Raw genomic sequence first — 18,411 nt, forward strand, 5'->3', positions numbered from 1 at the left:
GGCCCCGGGGACCGCGCGGGCGGCGGGCGGGCGGGGACGGCGCTCGGGGGCCGGCCCGCGCGGCGCCCATGCTCGGGGAGGGCCTCACGGTGTGCGGAGCGCCGGGCGGGTCCCGCGACGCTGAGCTCGGCCTGTCCCGCAGGTCTGGATGCTCGCGGTCGGCTTCCTGCTGGCACTGGCGCCGGGCCGCGCGGCGGGCGCGCTGAGGACCGGGAGGCGCCCGGCGCGGCCGCGGGACTGCGCGGACCGGCCGGAGGAGCTCCTGGAGCAACTGTACGGGCGGCTGGCGGCCGGCGTGCTCAGCGCCTTCCACCACACGCTGCAGCTCGGGCCGCGCGAGCAGGCGCGCAATGCCAGCTGCCCGGCCGGGGGCAGGGCCGCCGACCGCCGCTTCCGGCCGCCCACCAACCTGCGCAGCGTGTCGCCCTGGGCGTACAGGTGAGCGGGCCCGAGGGGAGGGGCGGGGCCTGCAGAACAGGTGGGTGGGGCAGGGTGGAGTCCGTTGGAGGGCGGGGCGGAGCACGTGGGTGGGCGGGGTCGGGTGGGGCCTGGGCGGGGCCCGGCTGCCACTGGAGCGGTATAGGTGAACAGTGCTTGAAGGAAGGGGTGGTAAGGGGGATCGGGTGGGGTCGGTTGGAGCCGGAGGGGAGTGTCAGGACCGTGGGGTGATGCTATGGAGATGCAGTGGCGCCCGAGGGGCGGGGTCTGAGGAGCGGGCCGAGGTGATGGGTGGGGCCGGGTGGAACTACTGGGATGAACCACGGGAGGCAGGCCAGGTAAGGCCGGTGTCTACTGGTCCTAGAGCTCAGGGAGGGGCTAGGAGAGGCAGATGGGATAACTAAATTGGGAGCGATTGGTTTCTACAAAGGTCTGTCACGTTCTTTGAAGAAATGCTGCTTCAGTATTTGTTATGCAATAAATACCAATTCTCTGCCAGATACACCATGAGGAACCAGGCCACATGACCCTTTTTTACAGGAGGCCTGTAGGAGTGTAATCTAGAAGTGCTGGGGCACCGAGAGCTAAGAGGCACGCCCTCTGAGAGTGTCTGGGGAAGCCAATATGGGGACAGAACCTCAGGTGAGAAGCAAAGTTCCCAGCGTGAGGTAGCCTGAAGTTGAGGGAGGAAGAGAACACCCCTTTGAAGGAGAAAGTGACATTCAAGTCTTGTGGAGAATGGGCAAGATTCTGAGGATGGCCCAATCCAGGTGGTGTGTCAAAAGAAGAGCATGCCCACAGGAAGTGTGGGGATGTGGAGAAAGAGCGTGACCACAGTGGCCTGGGCAGATGCCCGTAACAGGATGCATAAGTAGCACGGATGAGGGAGCCCTCACTCCACCCTGTAGATGAGAAAGATAGGCAGGCACCTTGGACGAGAGCCTTTCCAGGATGGGGGTGAACTCTAGGTAAGGACTGTGTGGGCAGAGGAGAGGAAGAATGTAGTGTCTACAGAGAGCTACCAGAGGGGCTTTGTGGTTGTTTGTCTTGTCATGGTGGAGATGGAACCTAGGGCCTCAGATTTGCTAGGAAGTGTTCCACCACCAAGCTGCATCCCACCCCAGTAGCATATTGTTTGGTTGGTTGTTTTGAGTCAGAGTCTCTTTATGTAGCCCTGGCTGTCTCAGAACTCTCTGTGTAGACCAACCTAGTCTCGAACTCACAGAGATCCTTCTGAGTATTGGAAATACATGTTTCTTGATTTCTAAAGCTGTACAGTGATCCCCTCCTGTATTCCAGAGAAGATGTTATTAGTCAGTTGGCCTTTACCGTAACAAATACCTGGGCCAACAGGTTAACTCATCAGATAAAAGTGCTTGCTGGCAAGCCTAAGGACCTAAAGTTTGATTCCCAGAACCCACACAATAGAGAGAGAGAATAGACGCCAAGCAAGTGTCCTCTGGCCTCCACATACAAGGTGACCACCTGATACACAAAATAAGGAAATAAGTCATAAAAACAAACAGCTGAGATAATAAAGTGAAAAAGAAAAAAAGGGTTGGTTCAGTTTTAGAGATGCCGGTCTATGATCAGGCAGACCTGTTGCTTTAGGCTTCTAGTGGGGTACCAGGTGGCAGTGTATAAGGGGCATGTGGCAAAGCAAAACCTCATTACTGAGAAGCGAGAAAGAGAAAAAGGAAGTGGTCACAGTATCACAGTCTCCTCCGTGAGCACACTTAGTGACCCAAAGGCCTCCAGCAGCTGGGTCTCACCTTCAGAGGCTCCACAACCTTCCATTAGCAGCACCCTGAGAGCAAGCCTTTGCCACGGGGGAGGGGGGGGGCTCGGGATGACGTGGGGGGGGGGGGGGGACGATGACGAGGGATGACTTAAGTTACAAACTGTAGCAAGTAAGAGATGTATGGCCCAGCAAGCATGCTGTGGCGCTTCCAGGAGACAATGAGGGCCTCAGCTGAGGCAGCAGAGTGGAAAGAGACAGGACAGGAACAAGGATACTGAAAAGGAAGGGCTGGCTGAGTGGCTGGCTGAGTAGCAGGAAGGGGGTGGGGGGCATCAGGGGTGTGAACTATGTCCTGGGTCAAGGCTGGGGCCAATCTTCCCTTGAGCAGTAGCCCCTCCCCCAGGTACCCAGCCCTTGACCTGGCTGCTCTTCAGGCAAAGCCCACCTGTGGTGCACCCTTCTCACAGCTCCACCCACGTGGAAGTGGGCCCATATGGGGGACCCTCTGTAACAAATCCCAGCTCTGTACAGGGACACAGTGTTGGAGTTGAGGCTGGCCAAAACACACACAGGTAACACACAGCAAGTCTCAAGTCCTCTCTCTCTAGGCATGTCTCCTACGGTTCTGACCAAGGCTGCAGAGCAGAGTCTGTAAAAGATGTTTGAAGATGGAGTTAAGTCTTGAGCTTGTTGAGTCTTACTGCCTTTGGGAGGGACAGGTGACAAGGACTCAAGAGATGGGGGGGGGGAGAGAAGGGGGGGGGCTAGAGATCCTCCACTCAGCATCCTACATGGGAGGTTAAGCTGGTCCTGATGCAGGAACTTGTTTCTTCCATGGACACATCTGAAAGCAGGGAAGGGGCATGGAGGGAAGTGGTTGGTGACCCCCCCATACTTGAGGTGACTGAAGGGGGGACTGTTCCCATCTACCACTCACAGATCACATAGCTTCAGGCCCCTTGTTTATCCCATTCAGTCTTCACAGCAGTGGTGAGTTATCACCCCCATCTTCCCTGTGAAAAAATGGGGGGTCAGGTAGCTTATGCTGACTAGAAGGAAGCTAGGCTTCAGGGGACCATGCAGGGCCATTGTTGCAGATGCTGTTGAAGCCAGCCCTGGTTCCTGCCTCTCTGGGCACTTCCTCCATTGTCACTCACCTCCTGAGTTAAAGAGGGTAGAAAAAGTGCATTCCAGGGCTCAGTGGTTAAGAGCACTGACTATTCTTCTGGAGGTCATGAGTTCAAATCCCAGCAACCACATTGGTGGCTCACAGCCACCCATAATGAGATCTATGGGATCTGAATAAGAAAAAACAAAAACAAAACAAAAAAAAAAAAACCCTGTGGGCCAGAGCGAGCAGGCCGGAGCAAGAGGAAGGAAAGAGGGAGGGAAGTGCATTCCAGGAAGTGCAGAGGCTCACCTATGAGAGGGTTGCACAAATCCCACCAGCTCAGATGCAGGATTTAGTACCAGCTGCAGAGGTGGTGCTCTCAACCTTCTTCTGATCTGCGGATTGTGCATCCACAGAGCCAACCGACTGCATTGCAAGATTATCTGAGAAAGCTTGCGTGGCAGAGTGTGCAGTCTCTCCCATCATGACTCCCAAGGGCACAGCAGCATACAGAGCATGGCTAGGTCAGGTCACATTGTAAGCCTGGAGAGATGGCTGAAGTCTACAGGAGAGTATGAGAGGTCCTGTGCATATCCGACACCACTGCAAGTGTGGTTCCTGAATGTCTGGGGAACTTGCTTTTCTTCTAGATTCCTAGAGCCGTCTCCTATGGGGATGGAGGCCTGAGATGCCCACATCCCTATAGGCAAAGTAGAAGCTCAGGAAGATGGGTAGGAAAACAGATGTAGAGTCAGAAATACCACAGCACAAGAAAGATCACTGTAGGTGGAATTCAGGTTTTAAAGCAGGCACCGAGCTATCGGCTGGCTGTTTGGTTTTAGGACAGCTGGGTCTCCAGTTGGAAGAAAATATGGTTGGATCTTGCTCCTGTGTGACAACAAATTCCAGATGATTGGAAGATTTAAGTGTGAAAAATAAGGCCACAAAGAGGAAGAAAAAACACGAACAATTTTATTTATAATCTTGGTGTGGAGGAGGCTTGTTTAGTAGCTCACAGCCCCAGACATCATAAAAGATAAGACCAAGAAACGTGGTTACATAATTACATGCTGTGCTGTCTTGTGGAAATAAAAGAGTGCAGGGCAACTCATGTCACTAAGGGCTCCTTTCCCAATGAGCTCCCACAAACCAATAAAGCCAGTGACATCATGGGAAGGTGGGCCAAGGTCAGGGCACATGCAGGGAAGGAAAACCACGTGGTCTGACTCTCTCTCAGTGAAGAGCTGATTACTGCAGTCAAGGGAGCAAAACACATGGAAACCACAGCGAGAAACTGTTCTGTGCAGCCATCGGGGAGCTGCTTTGACAAAGGCGGGGGAAGAAGGAAGCCGACATCCTGGCACAGCCGAGGGGTGTGAATTGGGATGACTTGGGAAGGAGGAAACAGGGACTGTAATTATCAAAAATATGTCTTGAGAAGGGATCTTGCTGGCTTCATGCTCTGGGCTAAAGTGATCTCCTGCCTCCACCTCCTGAGGTTGCAGGTGCACCCCTGTGCCTGGCTCAGTATCAGTCATTATCACTCTGACCCAATGAATCTGCTTACAAGCATCTCTCCTGCAAACCCAGGTGTCCACACACCAAATGACTGGTGGGAAAGGACATTAGTCATTGCTGTAGTGGCAAGGGTGGAAGGCATCGCGATATCCACCAAGAAATAGGGAGTTGCATAAAACAGCAATGAAGGAGGAGATAGCTTTCAGATCACTTAAGTAGATCAGTCGCCCTCCATGAAGGGAAAGGTTCTGATCAGCACCTGCCACATTTGTGCTCAAAGAGAAATTAACATAACACATACATAATAGTAGCCACCTACCCTCCCTCCCTCCCTCCCTCCCTCTCTCTCTCCCTCCCTCCCTCCCTTCCTTCCTTTCTTTGAGCCAGGGTCTCAATAGTCCCAGCTGGTCTGGAACTCATAGAGCACCGGAACTAAAGGCTGAGGTGCCACACCTACCTGCATAGTGAGGGTCTCACTATGTTGCTTGGGCTGGTCTCAAACTCCTGAGTTTAAGTGATCCTCCTGTCTCAGCTTTCCGAGTATCTGGGACTACAGACCTGTGCGACTGTGCCAACTAAAGATGTTGTCTTTGTTAACAGAGAGAAGGGAAGTTTCCCAAGCATGAGGAAAAGGCAGAAGCTGCAGAAACAAAGTTTCAGCCTTGGAGAGACAGCCAGAGTCTCTGTTTGAAGGGGCCGGGGGCTCACAGAAGGGGTGCTGTAGACAGTGAGGTGGGGTTCTTAGAGGCCTGTGGCTCCGTTGCTGTCGGGCTGCACTCTGATGACCGTCACAGCTCAGACTGTAAGAGATTATGACCAGGTGAAAGACCCAAAATAGTAGACCTGGAATATGGGGCACCTCAGACTTCCTCCATCCAGCTCCTGGTCTGTTATTAGGAAAGCATCATTCATCTCCCAGAACATAAAAATATTTTCTCATTTACCTTGTGGCATAATATGTTTGTTTCTCCTTCACTTCAAGAACAAAAATGCCAAAAATAAATCAACTTGATTGCTCAGGCACATTTTTTAAACAGCAACTTAATATATTCCGAAATGTACTGCCGGGACACTGGAGGTTATTACCGCGTAAAGACACACCAGCTTGTATGATGACACCCCAAAGATAAACACCTGCCGGTACTCGAAGCAATTTTAGCTTGTTTATTCTTATAGTAGAGGGCTAAAAATATATTTTCTCTAGGATATGAATAATGCAAAATAGCTTATTTTGAGGCATTGTTTCGTTTTTATATACCCTTTCCTCCTCTAAGAGCCTACATCTAGCCAGGTGTGGTGCACACCTTTAATCCCAGCACTCGGGAGGCAGAGGCAGGTGGATTTCTGAGTTCAAGGCCAGCCTGGTCTACAAAGTGAGTTCCAGGACAGTTAGGGCTATACAGAGAAACCCTGTCTCGAAAAAACAAAAAAACAAACAAAAACAACATCAAAAAAGAGCCTACATCTAAATTTATTTCACAACAAACAAATTTGTTGGCTCTTGGTGACCAACTGTGAGTAAATGTCACAGGCCTGTGGGCAGATGCTGAGGTGACCCCTTAATCCCTTGCAAGCATTCTTTTGTGTGTGTACTGTTCTGGAAGCCTGAGGTGGGTTCATATGCTCTTGACTTTCCTTTTTTCCAAGGCAACTTCCAAGTTCAAAGTTCTGCATTCCAGAGTTCTCCACAGGAAGAAATTCCATTTGCTTCAGCCAGCACCTGGGCTGTGATGACTTTTTATAGCCCACCCTGTCGTGAACACCCTGGCTGCCCTGTGCCACCCTGTTGAGGGTGGCCCTGCCACCTCTTCAAACATCTCAGTGGAACAGTACTGAGAGCAAAGGTTGGAAAGGACAGGTGACTTTAAAACAGACATGTGAACCACCAAGATGTTTGAAGATGTAACTTAGCAAGGGATTAAGGAATCACTTGAGCATCTGCCTATAGGCCCGTAGCATAGTTTCAGTGTATGGAGAAACGTCTCTCTAAATGTACTGATGCAGTTCATACGGCCTCCAGTTACTATACTAGTGAGCAGTCAAGGTTACCCCTGCCCAGTGATGGCCCAGGCATTCCGGGTGAACTTGGGCTCTGACATGCTGTGGTCTGCTCTCTGTGGGTGCTGATTTATAGAGGCATAGAAGGAAAGGCCAGGCCAACAGAAAGGATGGCTCATCTAAGCAACCCTCTTATCCTGTGAGATGTCAATTAGTTATTCCATCTTCCCCAAACCTAAGGCCACATTTACCCATCAAATGTTAACAAGGGTTTTACAGGGCCTTTACCGGAACAAGGGGAACCACTGGCCCCAAATGCTGATATAAGCGCTGATACTGTTCACACCTCTTTCTGCCCAGTAAATCTTGAAAGAAAGAAAGAAAGAAAGAAAGAAAGAAAGAAAGAAAGAAAGAAAGAAAGAAAGAAAGAAAGAAAGGAAGGAAGGAAGGAAGGAAGGAAGAAAGAAAGGAAGGAAGGAAGGAAGAAAGAAAGGAAGGAAGAAAGAAAGGAAGGAAGAAAGAGAGAAAATAAGTTAAAAATCAGAGGCAGTAAGGTGGTATGACACACACCCACCATCCAGCTTTCAGGAGGCTGAGGCAGGAGGATCATGTTTTTGAGGCTCTTGGCCTACATAGCATTACGCTGACTTAAACATCAAAGCATGTAATGTTGGAGAGTGGTAAGGAAATCAAGGCACTGTGGCCTCCACCTCCCTCCTCCTTCCCCGTGACTTGAATTACCCAGGGCCAACTGTGACCTGAGAATACTAAAGGGAGAATTCCAGAAACCCATATGTTTCAAACGCAGGCAACCTCAGCAGTGCCATGAAATCTTGTCCTTCTGGGACTTGAACTACCGCTTTGCGCAGTGTAAACACACTGTGCGCTCTGCCCTCTCTGCAGCCCAGCCACACAGTCACACAGTAACCATCTCAGCTGTCACAGTGGCATCCCAGTACTGCCATGCTGTGTACAAGTGACCCTTGTACAAGTGACTCTGCACACTAGCCTTACTCAGTTCATCTCATGTAGACACTGCATCTCCTCACGAGAAGCATGAATCTCAAAATCAATGACGTGTTGAGATTCACATACTATAGTACTGACTCTTTTAGCTAACCTAGAGAACCTAATTTACAACTTAAACTTTAGTTTATAAGCAATGAACTCTGAAGTTTTAGGCACGGGGAGGCATGTTTCCAGGAAGGTATCTAGTGGCTAAGGGTTAAGAGGAATCTGTAGTTTAATGTTAGAGGAGACTAGCCTCTACCCTTTAAAATACCTACCCTTTAAAAACATTCCTATTTGCCACTTAAAAACACACCTCTCACTGTAATGCGTTTTCAGAGGTTTTTTTGTTTTTCTTTGTTTGTTGTTTTGTTTTGTTTTGTTTTTTTCCTCAGGCTGGAGTACAGAATTCTGCAAACTGACCAGAGTTCTGGACCCAGGGAATCCATCACTCTTTGCAGAGGCGCCACTGACCAACAGGGGGCAGCACAGGGCAAGCATCCTGCCAAATGGTGGCCCAGGGCCTCTCAACTCCTTGGAATTTGGGATGGAGGGTCCTTTCATAACTAAGCTTTGCCTTGGGAAGGTCACTCTTTCCTGTGTCTCTGCTCCGTAGCTGTGGGTTGCTCCAAATGACCTTGAGACAACGTCACAGACCTCTTTTGTCTTCCAGGAAGATGGAGATTCTGTTTTATCTAATGTGCTGGCATTTATCTCAGTAGTGCAGGTACTATGTTCTTCCTACACCAGCTTACTAGGCTAATGTTTGTTAGGAAAAGAGGGACAAACACCCAAGAGAATGCCTTAGGTCTGGCTGGGGGTCTTCATAATGCTGTTTATCCCTATTGGTCACTGTAGAAAAGGAGATATACTGTTTTCCAAGCAGTAAGAGATGTTGGTGTTTTCATATACATAATACACACACACACATATATGTGTGTGTATGAATTTGTATATACATATGAACTTATATATATACACATGAATATATACATATACATATATATGTATGTATTTTAATGGACAGATGACCTTGGCTTTGCTCAAGGACAAAGCTGAGTTTCCCCCAGTGGGCTTCTCAAAACCCAGCCAGCTCTGCCGCATCTATCACCTGTCAGGGAATAAAAATAAAAACATTGTCATGGAGCATTGTTCCCGGATTACCGTCGGCTTTGATGGTTGGCTCCGCAGGGCTGGGGCTTTACTTTAGCATGCAGAGAGCTGCCAGCGAGGATGACAGTATTTCACTCCTGATACCTCTTTCAACGCTCTTCACCTGAATAAAATGTGGGTGCCTGTGCCAACAGAAGGATTTGGGCAAATGCAGGCGGTCCCACACGGGCCACGAAGTGACATTCCTTCTGATATTGTCCTCCACAAGTGGCACATTAAAAAGGTGGAGGACAGAGGATACATCTCCCCAAATTACTGCGTTGTCAAGGAGAAAATACCAGGGGCTCTTAGAGTTGAAGGAAGGGGCCAGAGGCTGGTATTTGTGAACTGCCCCTCCAGGGTGACAGCTGGCGCCACAGACCAGGTGGGCTCCTCCCTCACACATCCAGCCTCCTCCCCCATTGTTCCAAGGTCGGGAACATCAAAGATGGTTCTGGACCCACATTCTGCAGCTTCCCCTGGAGAGCCTAGCCATCCTGTGGGCATGAGTGAGTTTTTCCTTTGAAGAGATGCTTCCCAGCTGCTCAGAGTCACATTTGCCATGACAAAAGAATGAAAGCCTTGGAGAAGTCTGGGCTGTCCGGCTCATTCCATTCTCTCCTTGTGCAAGGCCCCACCACCACCATGAACTTCCAAATTCTTTCCTAATGCTCTGTCATCTCACTTGGCCACTGGGTGAATTGGTTTTACACAGAATAAGTGGATTCCCAGGTTGGACCGTCACTGTGTACCAGGTGTGGGACTGGACATTCTGTGTCCCTAGACTACACTGTGGTCACTACCGTGAAGGCTGACCCAGGTAGTCAGGTGCCATCATTCTAGGACCTCTATCTCCCCGCATGTGTGAGAGGAAGGTGGGCAGGTGAGCCTTCCTGCTGCTGGTAGCGGTGAGCTTGCTGGTTCGTTGGTAGGAGAGCTACATTTGCTCTGGAGCGGCCGCAGGCTCAGCCTCAGCTCTGCCAAGTTCAGATGGCAGCAGCTAGAGAAGAACTGACCTCTAACTCTCCCTGGCCAGGTGAAGCTGAGGGGATCTGCGTCCTACTCAGGACTGCTGCAATCCCTGCTGAGTTTTTCCATGTCCTCTTTCATGAGAAATGCACAGTGGTTTCTTTTAGGGGCCAGAGACTCGTTTTTCAGTGCATCTTGGCAGCAGACACTGCAGTGCTTTGGCTCCCTGGGGCCTTAGCAAATGGAAGAAGGGAGGAGCCGATGGGCCTGCTGGCTACAGCTTCCCCCTAGAGGGAAGAAACTGTTTGTAGCCTCCAGTGTCCCCAGTTAGCCCTGCTTCCCTCAGAGCCCACTGCTCCAGGCCCTGGAGCACCGGACAGTAGTTTATGTACAGGGAGATTTCCTGTGTGATGACTCCTGCCAACCCCAGCTTCAGGGCTAATTCCAAAGATATAATGGAAGGTTAGATAGTTTCCCCCCAAGCCCACCCCGATGCTGGGAATAGAGCCTAAAGCTTCTCCCACAGAGAAGAACCCAGCTGTCAAACCCTGAAGTCATTCCTTCTTTTTGTTTTGAGACAGGGACTTGTTATATAGCCCAGGCTAACCTCGGACTTGTGGCAATCCTCCTGCCTCAGCCTCCCAAATGCTGGGAATGCAGGTGTGCACCATCAAGTCTGGCTTCACTTTTCTTAAATGTGGAGAGCAAACAGCCTGAACAGAGCTCTCCGTGAGAGTGATCTGGGAGGCTTCTTCAAAAAAACAAAAAAAAGCAACATCTTGGTTCCACGCCAGAGCAATTAATTCAGAATCTCTAGGGGTGAGGGAAGAGCGCTGCTATTTTTAAAAAACTCACTTATGTGCCTCTAGTGAAGTATGACTAAGTCCTACAGCCACCCTGAGGCAGTGCCAGCTCGGGTCATAATGACCTTCTGTGTGAACTACTGTTAGCGAGGGTCGGGTGGGCACTGGGAAAATGTGTCATCCAGTTGTTGGCCACCAGCTGCTACACTCTCTCCGTGGTAACACTGGCTAGCCATCCAGTGCAGCTGTGGCCAGACACTGCTGCTTGATGCAGACATATATCTGTGTATTCAACAAGATGCCCTGTTTAAGTGAGCAGAGCAGGTCACTCACTGGACAGTCAGCGAGTAAGCACAGAGCCGTGTACTCTGAGGGCGGACAAGAAGACTGGAAACCGTAATTGTTTCTATTCTTCTAAGGTTAATTTTATTAGCACAATAATTTTGCATATCCATGAAGCACCACGTGTAAGGTTTCAATACATGAGTGAATTATCTAACAAACAAGTCAAGATGATTGGCACATCTCTCAGGAACTAGGGTCCCATACTCAGTGCAGCCCGGGCTGGCCTATAGCTTACAGTCTTCCTGCCTTAGCCTTCTGAGTGCTACATGGACATGGTGTGTCACACACCACACTCTGCCAGAACCCGCCATTTTCAGTGAGAGCCACACATGTGCTCTGTAAACTCCATGCCGGCAGTCTCGCTTTTGTCTCCTGTCTTGTACTGACAGGGCCTTCTCAGAGGAACTTCGCTCGCTTTACCGAGGGAAGCCGCTTACCCCTGGTTATTTCCCACCATCCCGGACTTCCTTCCCACTGTCTTTCAATCCCATCCAGTCTCTTGGAGACTCAAGCCCCTCATTCTCCCTGGGACGTGTCCTGAGGCTCTGGGCCTTTCTTTTCCTTCCCTGTGAGTTTCGGGCTAAGCTGAGCTTTTTGGGTTGGATGTGCTGATGTTACCGGACTAAAGGAATACGCGTGCTTGAGGAAATTCCCAAGACCTTGGAGCCTCAAGCCTGGTCTCAGGGCCTTCAGGAGACTTGAGAGGTAGCGTTTCTGTCAGGCCACCTCCCTCAATAGGCAGCATCAGTGATGGGCAACTAGACTGTACCAACATTTTCTTTGCAGGACTTAGGTCTGCCTTTTCTGGAAAATGTGCTGAGCTGAATTCACTGCCCCTGTATGCATGAAGTCAGGCTGCCCATTTTGTCCCCACTTACTCATAGATGCCTCTCCCCTCTCCCCCCCCAGGACCCCCAGCTTGGAGCCTGGGAATGGGGTCTTTGGGTTGCCCAGAGGGAATCAGCCTTACTAGGACTCCGCTGCTTTGAAATGGAAATGTTTTGTGAAGTGGGAGACTGTGCCAGTGGCTGCCAGACTACCCTTGGCCCTCACAAGCGCACCTCAGGTGGCAGATTGGCAGATTGCTTCCGGAATGTGTTCATTGTTCTCGGAGTTCCTCCTCCAGACCGCTTAGAATTGTTTCCTACAGTGTCCAGGCCCCAGGGGCAGCGCTCTTTTTCTGTCTCTGCTGTCACTTAAATTCCTCCAAGAGCTCAGCTTCCATCACCTCTAATCATCTCTGGAGGGCTTGTCCTTTGTTCTTGGATTAAGCCCCGACAGCTGTCACTCACCAGAGCCAGGGCCACGCCACTGATTCGTCAGTGGGGAAAACTTGATGTGTTTTAACCAAGTCCTAGGCCAAGTTTGCACAGGGCAGTGTTCAGCAGACTCAGATGACAGGAGACTGGCCTCAGAGGCCAGGCGTGGTTTCTGCCGGGCTGTATTTCCATGTTTGGGAAGAGAAAGGGTCCCGACTGAGGCCTTGTTCTTCTCCACGGAGCTGGTGATTTCTCTTGATTTGGCAGAAAGCTGGGTATCTGCCAGCTCAGGGGCCACTTCCCCTTCTGTGCTGCTGGTCCCTCTGAGCTGAGTGAGAGCCACTGCCATGAGTGGCATATCTGGTCTCTATGTTGGGCATCTTCCTGTTGGAGGAAATAATTTAGGTGTCAAAGGCACATTTTGAAAATCCCCTTTGTTCTTCCATTCTCTCCCAGGTGGCAGGTGGTATGATAGAAGGGAGTGTCTTGTCACTGGCCTTAGTCCAAAGGCTTCAAGGGAGAAGGGAAAACATTGGCTTGGGGACCAACTGGTGTATTGGGGTGGATATTTTTAGTTGGATGAGCCTATCAGGTACCCAAGCTGGAATAGAAAACTAACCAGAGTGACACCTGAGTGCTGGCTGTCCCCAAAGGATGCCCAGGATGTTGGTCGATATTGAATTGGATAGATGATGGTCTCAGGGCAAACATATGTCAAAGAGAGGCGCCTCATCTTTGTAGTTCTTCTGAGAGGTTCCTTGGCTTCTCTGGGAGCCTCTCTGGATGCTGGGTGGTCTGTCTTCTTTCCACATTCAGAGAGCTGTGAGATTAAATTCCCGTCCACTGCACTGGCTCCAGGGCTGTTATACACCCCTTACCACCCACCAGATTCCCTAGCCTGCCAACACATACATGAGAACATGTGCTCTCATGGTCTTACTCACAGACTCAACACATACATACATATATTCTCAGTCTCCCATGCTCACACATTCGAACATGCTTATGTCCATATGTTCAGCTGTGTACTATACATGCTCGCATAGCCTCACATCTGCACACACACACACACGTGTGCTCATATCTCACACCCAACCTTTTCCCATGCCTCTTGTTCACACATACATGCTCACACACAGTCATTCTCTCCTCCATACTCATGCATATACACACCCCCATGTCCTGTGTTAACCTTCATGCACATCGCTCCAGCCATGGGACTTTTTGCAAGTCATCTCTTTTCTGGTCCAGGTTTGTGTCACTGCATTGTGTCTGCAGCCTCCTCTGGCTCTCTTCTTAGCGAAGCCTATACTTCAACTTCCAGGTCCCTGTAGCATTTCCCAGACCCTCCTCTGGAATTGGCTATGGTCCCAATGCCTGATGCTCATGGTCTTGCCTGTCCACAGATCTGTGTGATCTTAGAAACAGGTCCCACATCCTTGCCCAGGTCACCAGGGTATCCAGGGTCATCATCAGTCTCCATTGGTGAACCAACCACCAAATGTCAAGGGTGTTGCCACACAGACCATGGTGTCTCAACACACCAACTGTTAGTTCATTCACTCTGATGCCCTCTGTGGTTAGTCAGGCATAGATTTCCATGACTCTCCCATGAGGGAGATTTAATAACAATGTTTTTTGAATTTTTTTTTTCTGGCTCTTCATTTAAAAGCAATTTCAAGCTTAGGAGTGGTGGCACACAACTCAAAAGCCAGAGACAGATGTCTTTTTTGTTTGTTTTTCAAGACAAGTTTCTTCATGTATCCCTGGCTGTCCTAAAACTCTCTTTCTCTCTCTCACTCTGTAGACCAGGCTGGCCTTCAATTCACAGAGACCCACCTGCTTCTGCCTCCTGAGTGCTGAGATTAAAGATATGTGCCATCACACACCTGGCGATATTTCTGAATTTGAGTCCAGCCTGGTCTACATAGCACATTCCAGTATGGCCAGGGCTATATAATGACACCTTGTCTCATAAAAACAAAACAAACTGGGTGGTAGCTGATCTCTAGAGTGAGTTCCAAAAATGTCACAGCTACACAGAAAAGCCCCAACTTGAAAAAACGAAACAAAACAAAGAAAAGGAAAAGTGAAAGAAAGAAGAAGCTTGGTCTTTGAGTCCATGTGTTGATGGTTTGTTCGGGGTGGGCTTGGGAAGTGATTGGGTCATAGCACTTTATTGAGTCCATGTGTTGATGGTTTGTTCGGGGTGGGCTTGGGAAATGATTGGGTCATAGCACTTTATGTTGGCATCAATAGCTTCATAATGACAGGGATCTGAGCTGCAGTGACTGGTCTGTCTTGCCACTCCATCTGCCCATCATGTGAAATGCTTTGAGAATGCCATGTTCTTGAGCTTCTAAGACTCCAAAATCAACTGAGCTAAATGTTAAATAAACATCTCTTGGTTGAAACCAAGCCATACGATATTGTCCACTCTGACCTTGAACTCATGATCTTCCTGCCACTACCTCTCCGGCGCTGGGATGTGCCACCATACCCAAATAAATGTCCTCTTCTGTATGAATTACCCAGTCTCTAGTGTTATGTTATAGCTCCAGCAGGTGGACTGAAGCATCCTCTCTATCCATCTGTCTGGTGAGCTGGCTCCATCCTCACTGAAATTCTGAGTGGCCCCATCTCCGCTCTGCCTTTCTCAGCCTGGAGCACTAGTCTCTGTACTCAAACTTCCTGCTATTCAAAAGCTGGTGTCTCCCACCGTCATCCTTCTCCCTCACACTCCCATATCTAACTACAAACCCTATCCTAGACCAAGATCTCCCTCTTTGTCCCTCACGAGCTTCTACCAGGAAGTCGAGGGATCTCTCTAAAGTGTTGCTTGCTGGACCACATCACTCAGGGAAGCCTGTCAGGGTCCGATCCAAATCCTTGACTATGGTTTAAGTTCCTGACACAGCCTCACTCTCCTCTCTGACGCCACCCACTTGGTACTCTCCCTTCTGTGACACATTGTCCAACTCTGACTCTGGCCTCTTCTCCAAATGCCCTTCTACCTCTCACTCTGGGTCACTCAGTCCATGTGATTACTTGTGCTCACCTCTGCCACACACCTTTGGGTGGTACATAAGTGTTCTGCCTGGATTCCAGCTACCTGGAATAGAACTGAGCTGAGTTCTACGTGTTGGATAAACGTTGGAAATAATTGCAGACCTTATGCATCCGAGCTATTTAGGACTTCCTCCTCCTTCATATGTTCAGTGAGAGGGAGCGTCAGGAGACAGATGGGTCCCAGCAAGGACTCGCCAGGCTCATTCTGCTCCCAAACTCCTGATGGTGGAACTGAGCAAACGGGAACAACAGACTTCAGAAGTGGATGTTTGCAGACTTTGTGCTGGAGGGGAGCACCGAAGGGCAGAGGTAGGGTTTGTTTAGACTGCATTTGTCTCCGCCCTAGTCATCAGCTTTTACTCAGACCATTCTCTGGTCCCTAGAAACGGTGTGAAAGGGAAATTGAACGGTTCTATGCCCAGGAGGCCTTCCTGACCCCAGGTACCTCTCCCCAAAACAGCACCACCGTCTCCAGTGCCTGCTTTCTGCAGACCAGTTCCCCTCCATGGCATGTGTGCTCTGAGTGGAGCTGTTTTGTTGGCAAGTGCCCTCGTTAGTAGTAAGGATGTCCTTGGATGGGCACCGACTCTGCAGGAATGGCATGCCCACTGCCCCTCCCTCACATCCCCAGGTTAGAACAGAAAGATCTCCAAGCCTGTCCCCTCTCCATCTCTCCATCCTGCTTCCATTTTCTTCACTAGATTCAGAGGCCACTGTTTGGTGCATAGTGGGTCTTCAGATGTGTCTGATTCTCGACATGTTAGCCAAGGTCAAAACTGTGACGATGGATATGAGGGTCTCTAGAACTCTGCCTAGAGGAAAGAAAAGACCTATAAGGGATTGCCTGTGTTCTGGTTGGATGGGTTAGTGGATGTGAATTTAGGCACATAGAAGTCTCACAAGCAGTGGGGATGACCCTTGCTTCTGCAAGGGGACAACCAAGAAGAGTCCCAGGTTCCCCCTGAGGACCCCCTGGGTTTCTGTAGCTGTGTAGGTGGCTTCTTTAGCCACAGGCTAACCCAGAAGTACTTACATTTGGCCACAGGCTGACCCGGAAGTACTTACATTTGGCATCTGAGTTGAAACTTGCAAGAGTTGGAGAAAAATCAAAGTGATGGAATTTAACCCATCATTTTCACTTTTCAAATATCCCTGGCCCCTGCTGTATGTTACTTTAGCTCCTTTAGAGAGCGTGCATCTGGACAGAGTCACCTCACGGCCTTTTGTACATGTAGGGAACACACCTAGACCTGCAGAGCCTGGTAGGCTTGGAAGTTGGCATCACAGAGATGGCTCCTCAGAACTGACATGGCAGTTCAGGAGAACTACTTGTCCTGATGCGGTGGTCACCTGTGTGGGCGCTAGTGATTTTAACAGCGGGTAGTTTTACAGGCACTCGGGATGGTGGTTCATGCCGCCTTCAGCATCTGAAATGATAGAGGTCAAGTGCCATGGCAGCATAATCTTTTCCCGGTCGGGGCTCACAGCCTAGTGTTCCAGATAGGCCCTTCCAGGGTGCTTACTGCGGGTTGCATTGTCAGATCCAGCTTTCTCAGGCCTTCTTCATTTGGCCAGGCTTGCAATGTAACTCAAGCTGGCTGCGAACTCACAGTGATGCTCCTGCTGCGGCCTCACTCTCTCGCTCTGTCTGCAGGATTTCCTACGACCCTGCTCGCTTTCCGAGGTACCTGCCGGAAGCCTACTGCCTGTGCCGAGGCTGCCTGACCGGGCTCTACGGGGAGGAGGACTTCCGCTTTCGCAGCACACCGGTCTTCTCTCCAGCCGTGGTGCTGCGGCGCACGGCGGCCTGCGCGGGCGGCCGCTCTGTGTACGCCGAACACTACATCACCATCCCGGTGGGCTGCACCTGCGTTCCCGAGCCGGACAAGTCCGCGGACAGTGCGAACTCCAGCATGGACAAGCTGCTGTTGGGGCCCGCCGATAGGCCTGCGGGGCGCTGATGCCGGGGACTGCCCTCCATGGCCCAGCTTCCTGCGTGCATCAGGTCCCCTGGCCCTGACAAAACCCACCCCATGATCCCTGGCTGCTGCCCAATTTTTCCAAAAGGACAGCAACGTAAGCTTTAAATATATTTTTCAAAGTAGACACTACATATCTACTACTATTTTGAATAGTGGCAGAAACTATTTTCATATTAGTAATTTAGAGCAAGCATGTTGTTTTTAAACTTCTTTGATATACAAGCACACCACACACATCCCGTTTTCCTCTAGTAGGATTCTTGAGGGCATAATTGTAGTGCTCAGATGAACTTCCTTCTGCTGCACTGTGCCCTGTCCCTGAGTCCCTCCTGTGGCCCAGGCCTACTAAGGTGATAATGGGTGCTCCGGATCTGGGCACCGAAGGCCTCCCAGGTCCCTGGAGAGGGAGGGACCTCTAGTTTATGGATGGTCTTAACTTTATAAAGATTAAAGTTTTTGGTGTTATTCTTTCATATTTGAAAGCCGCTGGTCTTAATTTGTGGCAAGAGGCCGGATGTGACATCTTAGCCAATTCTCAGGGAGCCCCAAGCACAGATGGGCCGAGTTTATGGGCTTTTGGATCCAGCCAACCCTGAGAAGGAGGAAGAGGGAAGACCCAGTCTTGGGTGTTAAACTGTGAACTTACTCTCATTTAGGTGTGAAGTCTGCTCCTTCCTCTGCACATTCTTTTGCAGTCACTAAAACAACAGTGGCTGAGGGATTCCCTGGCTGTGTACATTCTATTTCTTTCCAGATTTTGCTTGGATGAACGTGTTTGGACTGTTGGGAGGGAACCCAGGCCTTTGGACATCCTAAGTAGGATCTCTATCTGTGAGCCACACCCACTCCTCACTCACTGTCCTCAGGGAGGTCCCTAGGTCACTGCAGATGTGCCCAGGGGGATCTGTCTCCTGCACTCAGCCTTATACCTGTTTGCCTGTCACAGGCTCCTTGGTGCCACCATCTGGCAAACCTACCAGTGACCAAAACAATGAGTCCCACTGACCTTCAGTTGGAA

At 50.2% G+C, this 18,411-nt stretch overlaps 1 protein-coding gene across 1 annotated transcript in view; it reads left to right on the forward strand.

Annotated features, from left to right (window-relative positions):
* Nucleotides 1-17,811, forward strand: part of Il17d (interleukin 17D) — an 18,192-nt gene extending 381 nt beyond the window's left edge. The window contains exons 2-3 of the mRNA XM_021182594.2: nucleotides 143-438; nucleotides 17,066-17,811. Coding sequence (XP_021038253.1) covers nucleotides 143-438; nucleotides 17,066-17,372 — 603 coding nt within the window. The 3' untranslated portion in view covers nucleotides 17,373-17,811. The remainder of the gene's footprint in view (nucleotides 1-142; nucleotides 439-17,065) is intronic.
* The last annotated feature ends 600 nt before the right edge of the window (nucleotides 17,812-18,411 follow it).

The sequence above is a fragment of the Mus caroli genome, chromosome 14 (assembly GCF_900094665.2).
Source record: "Mus caroli chromosome 14, CAROLI_EIJ_v1.1, whole genome shotgun sequence".
NCBI classification, from domain to species: domain Eukaryota; kingdom Metazoa; phylum Chordata; class Mammalia; order Rodentia; family Muridae; genus Mus; species Mus caroli.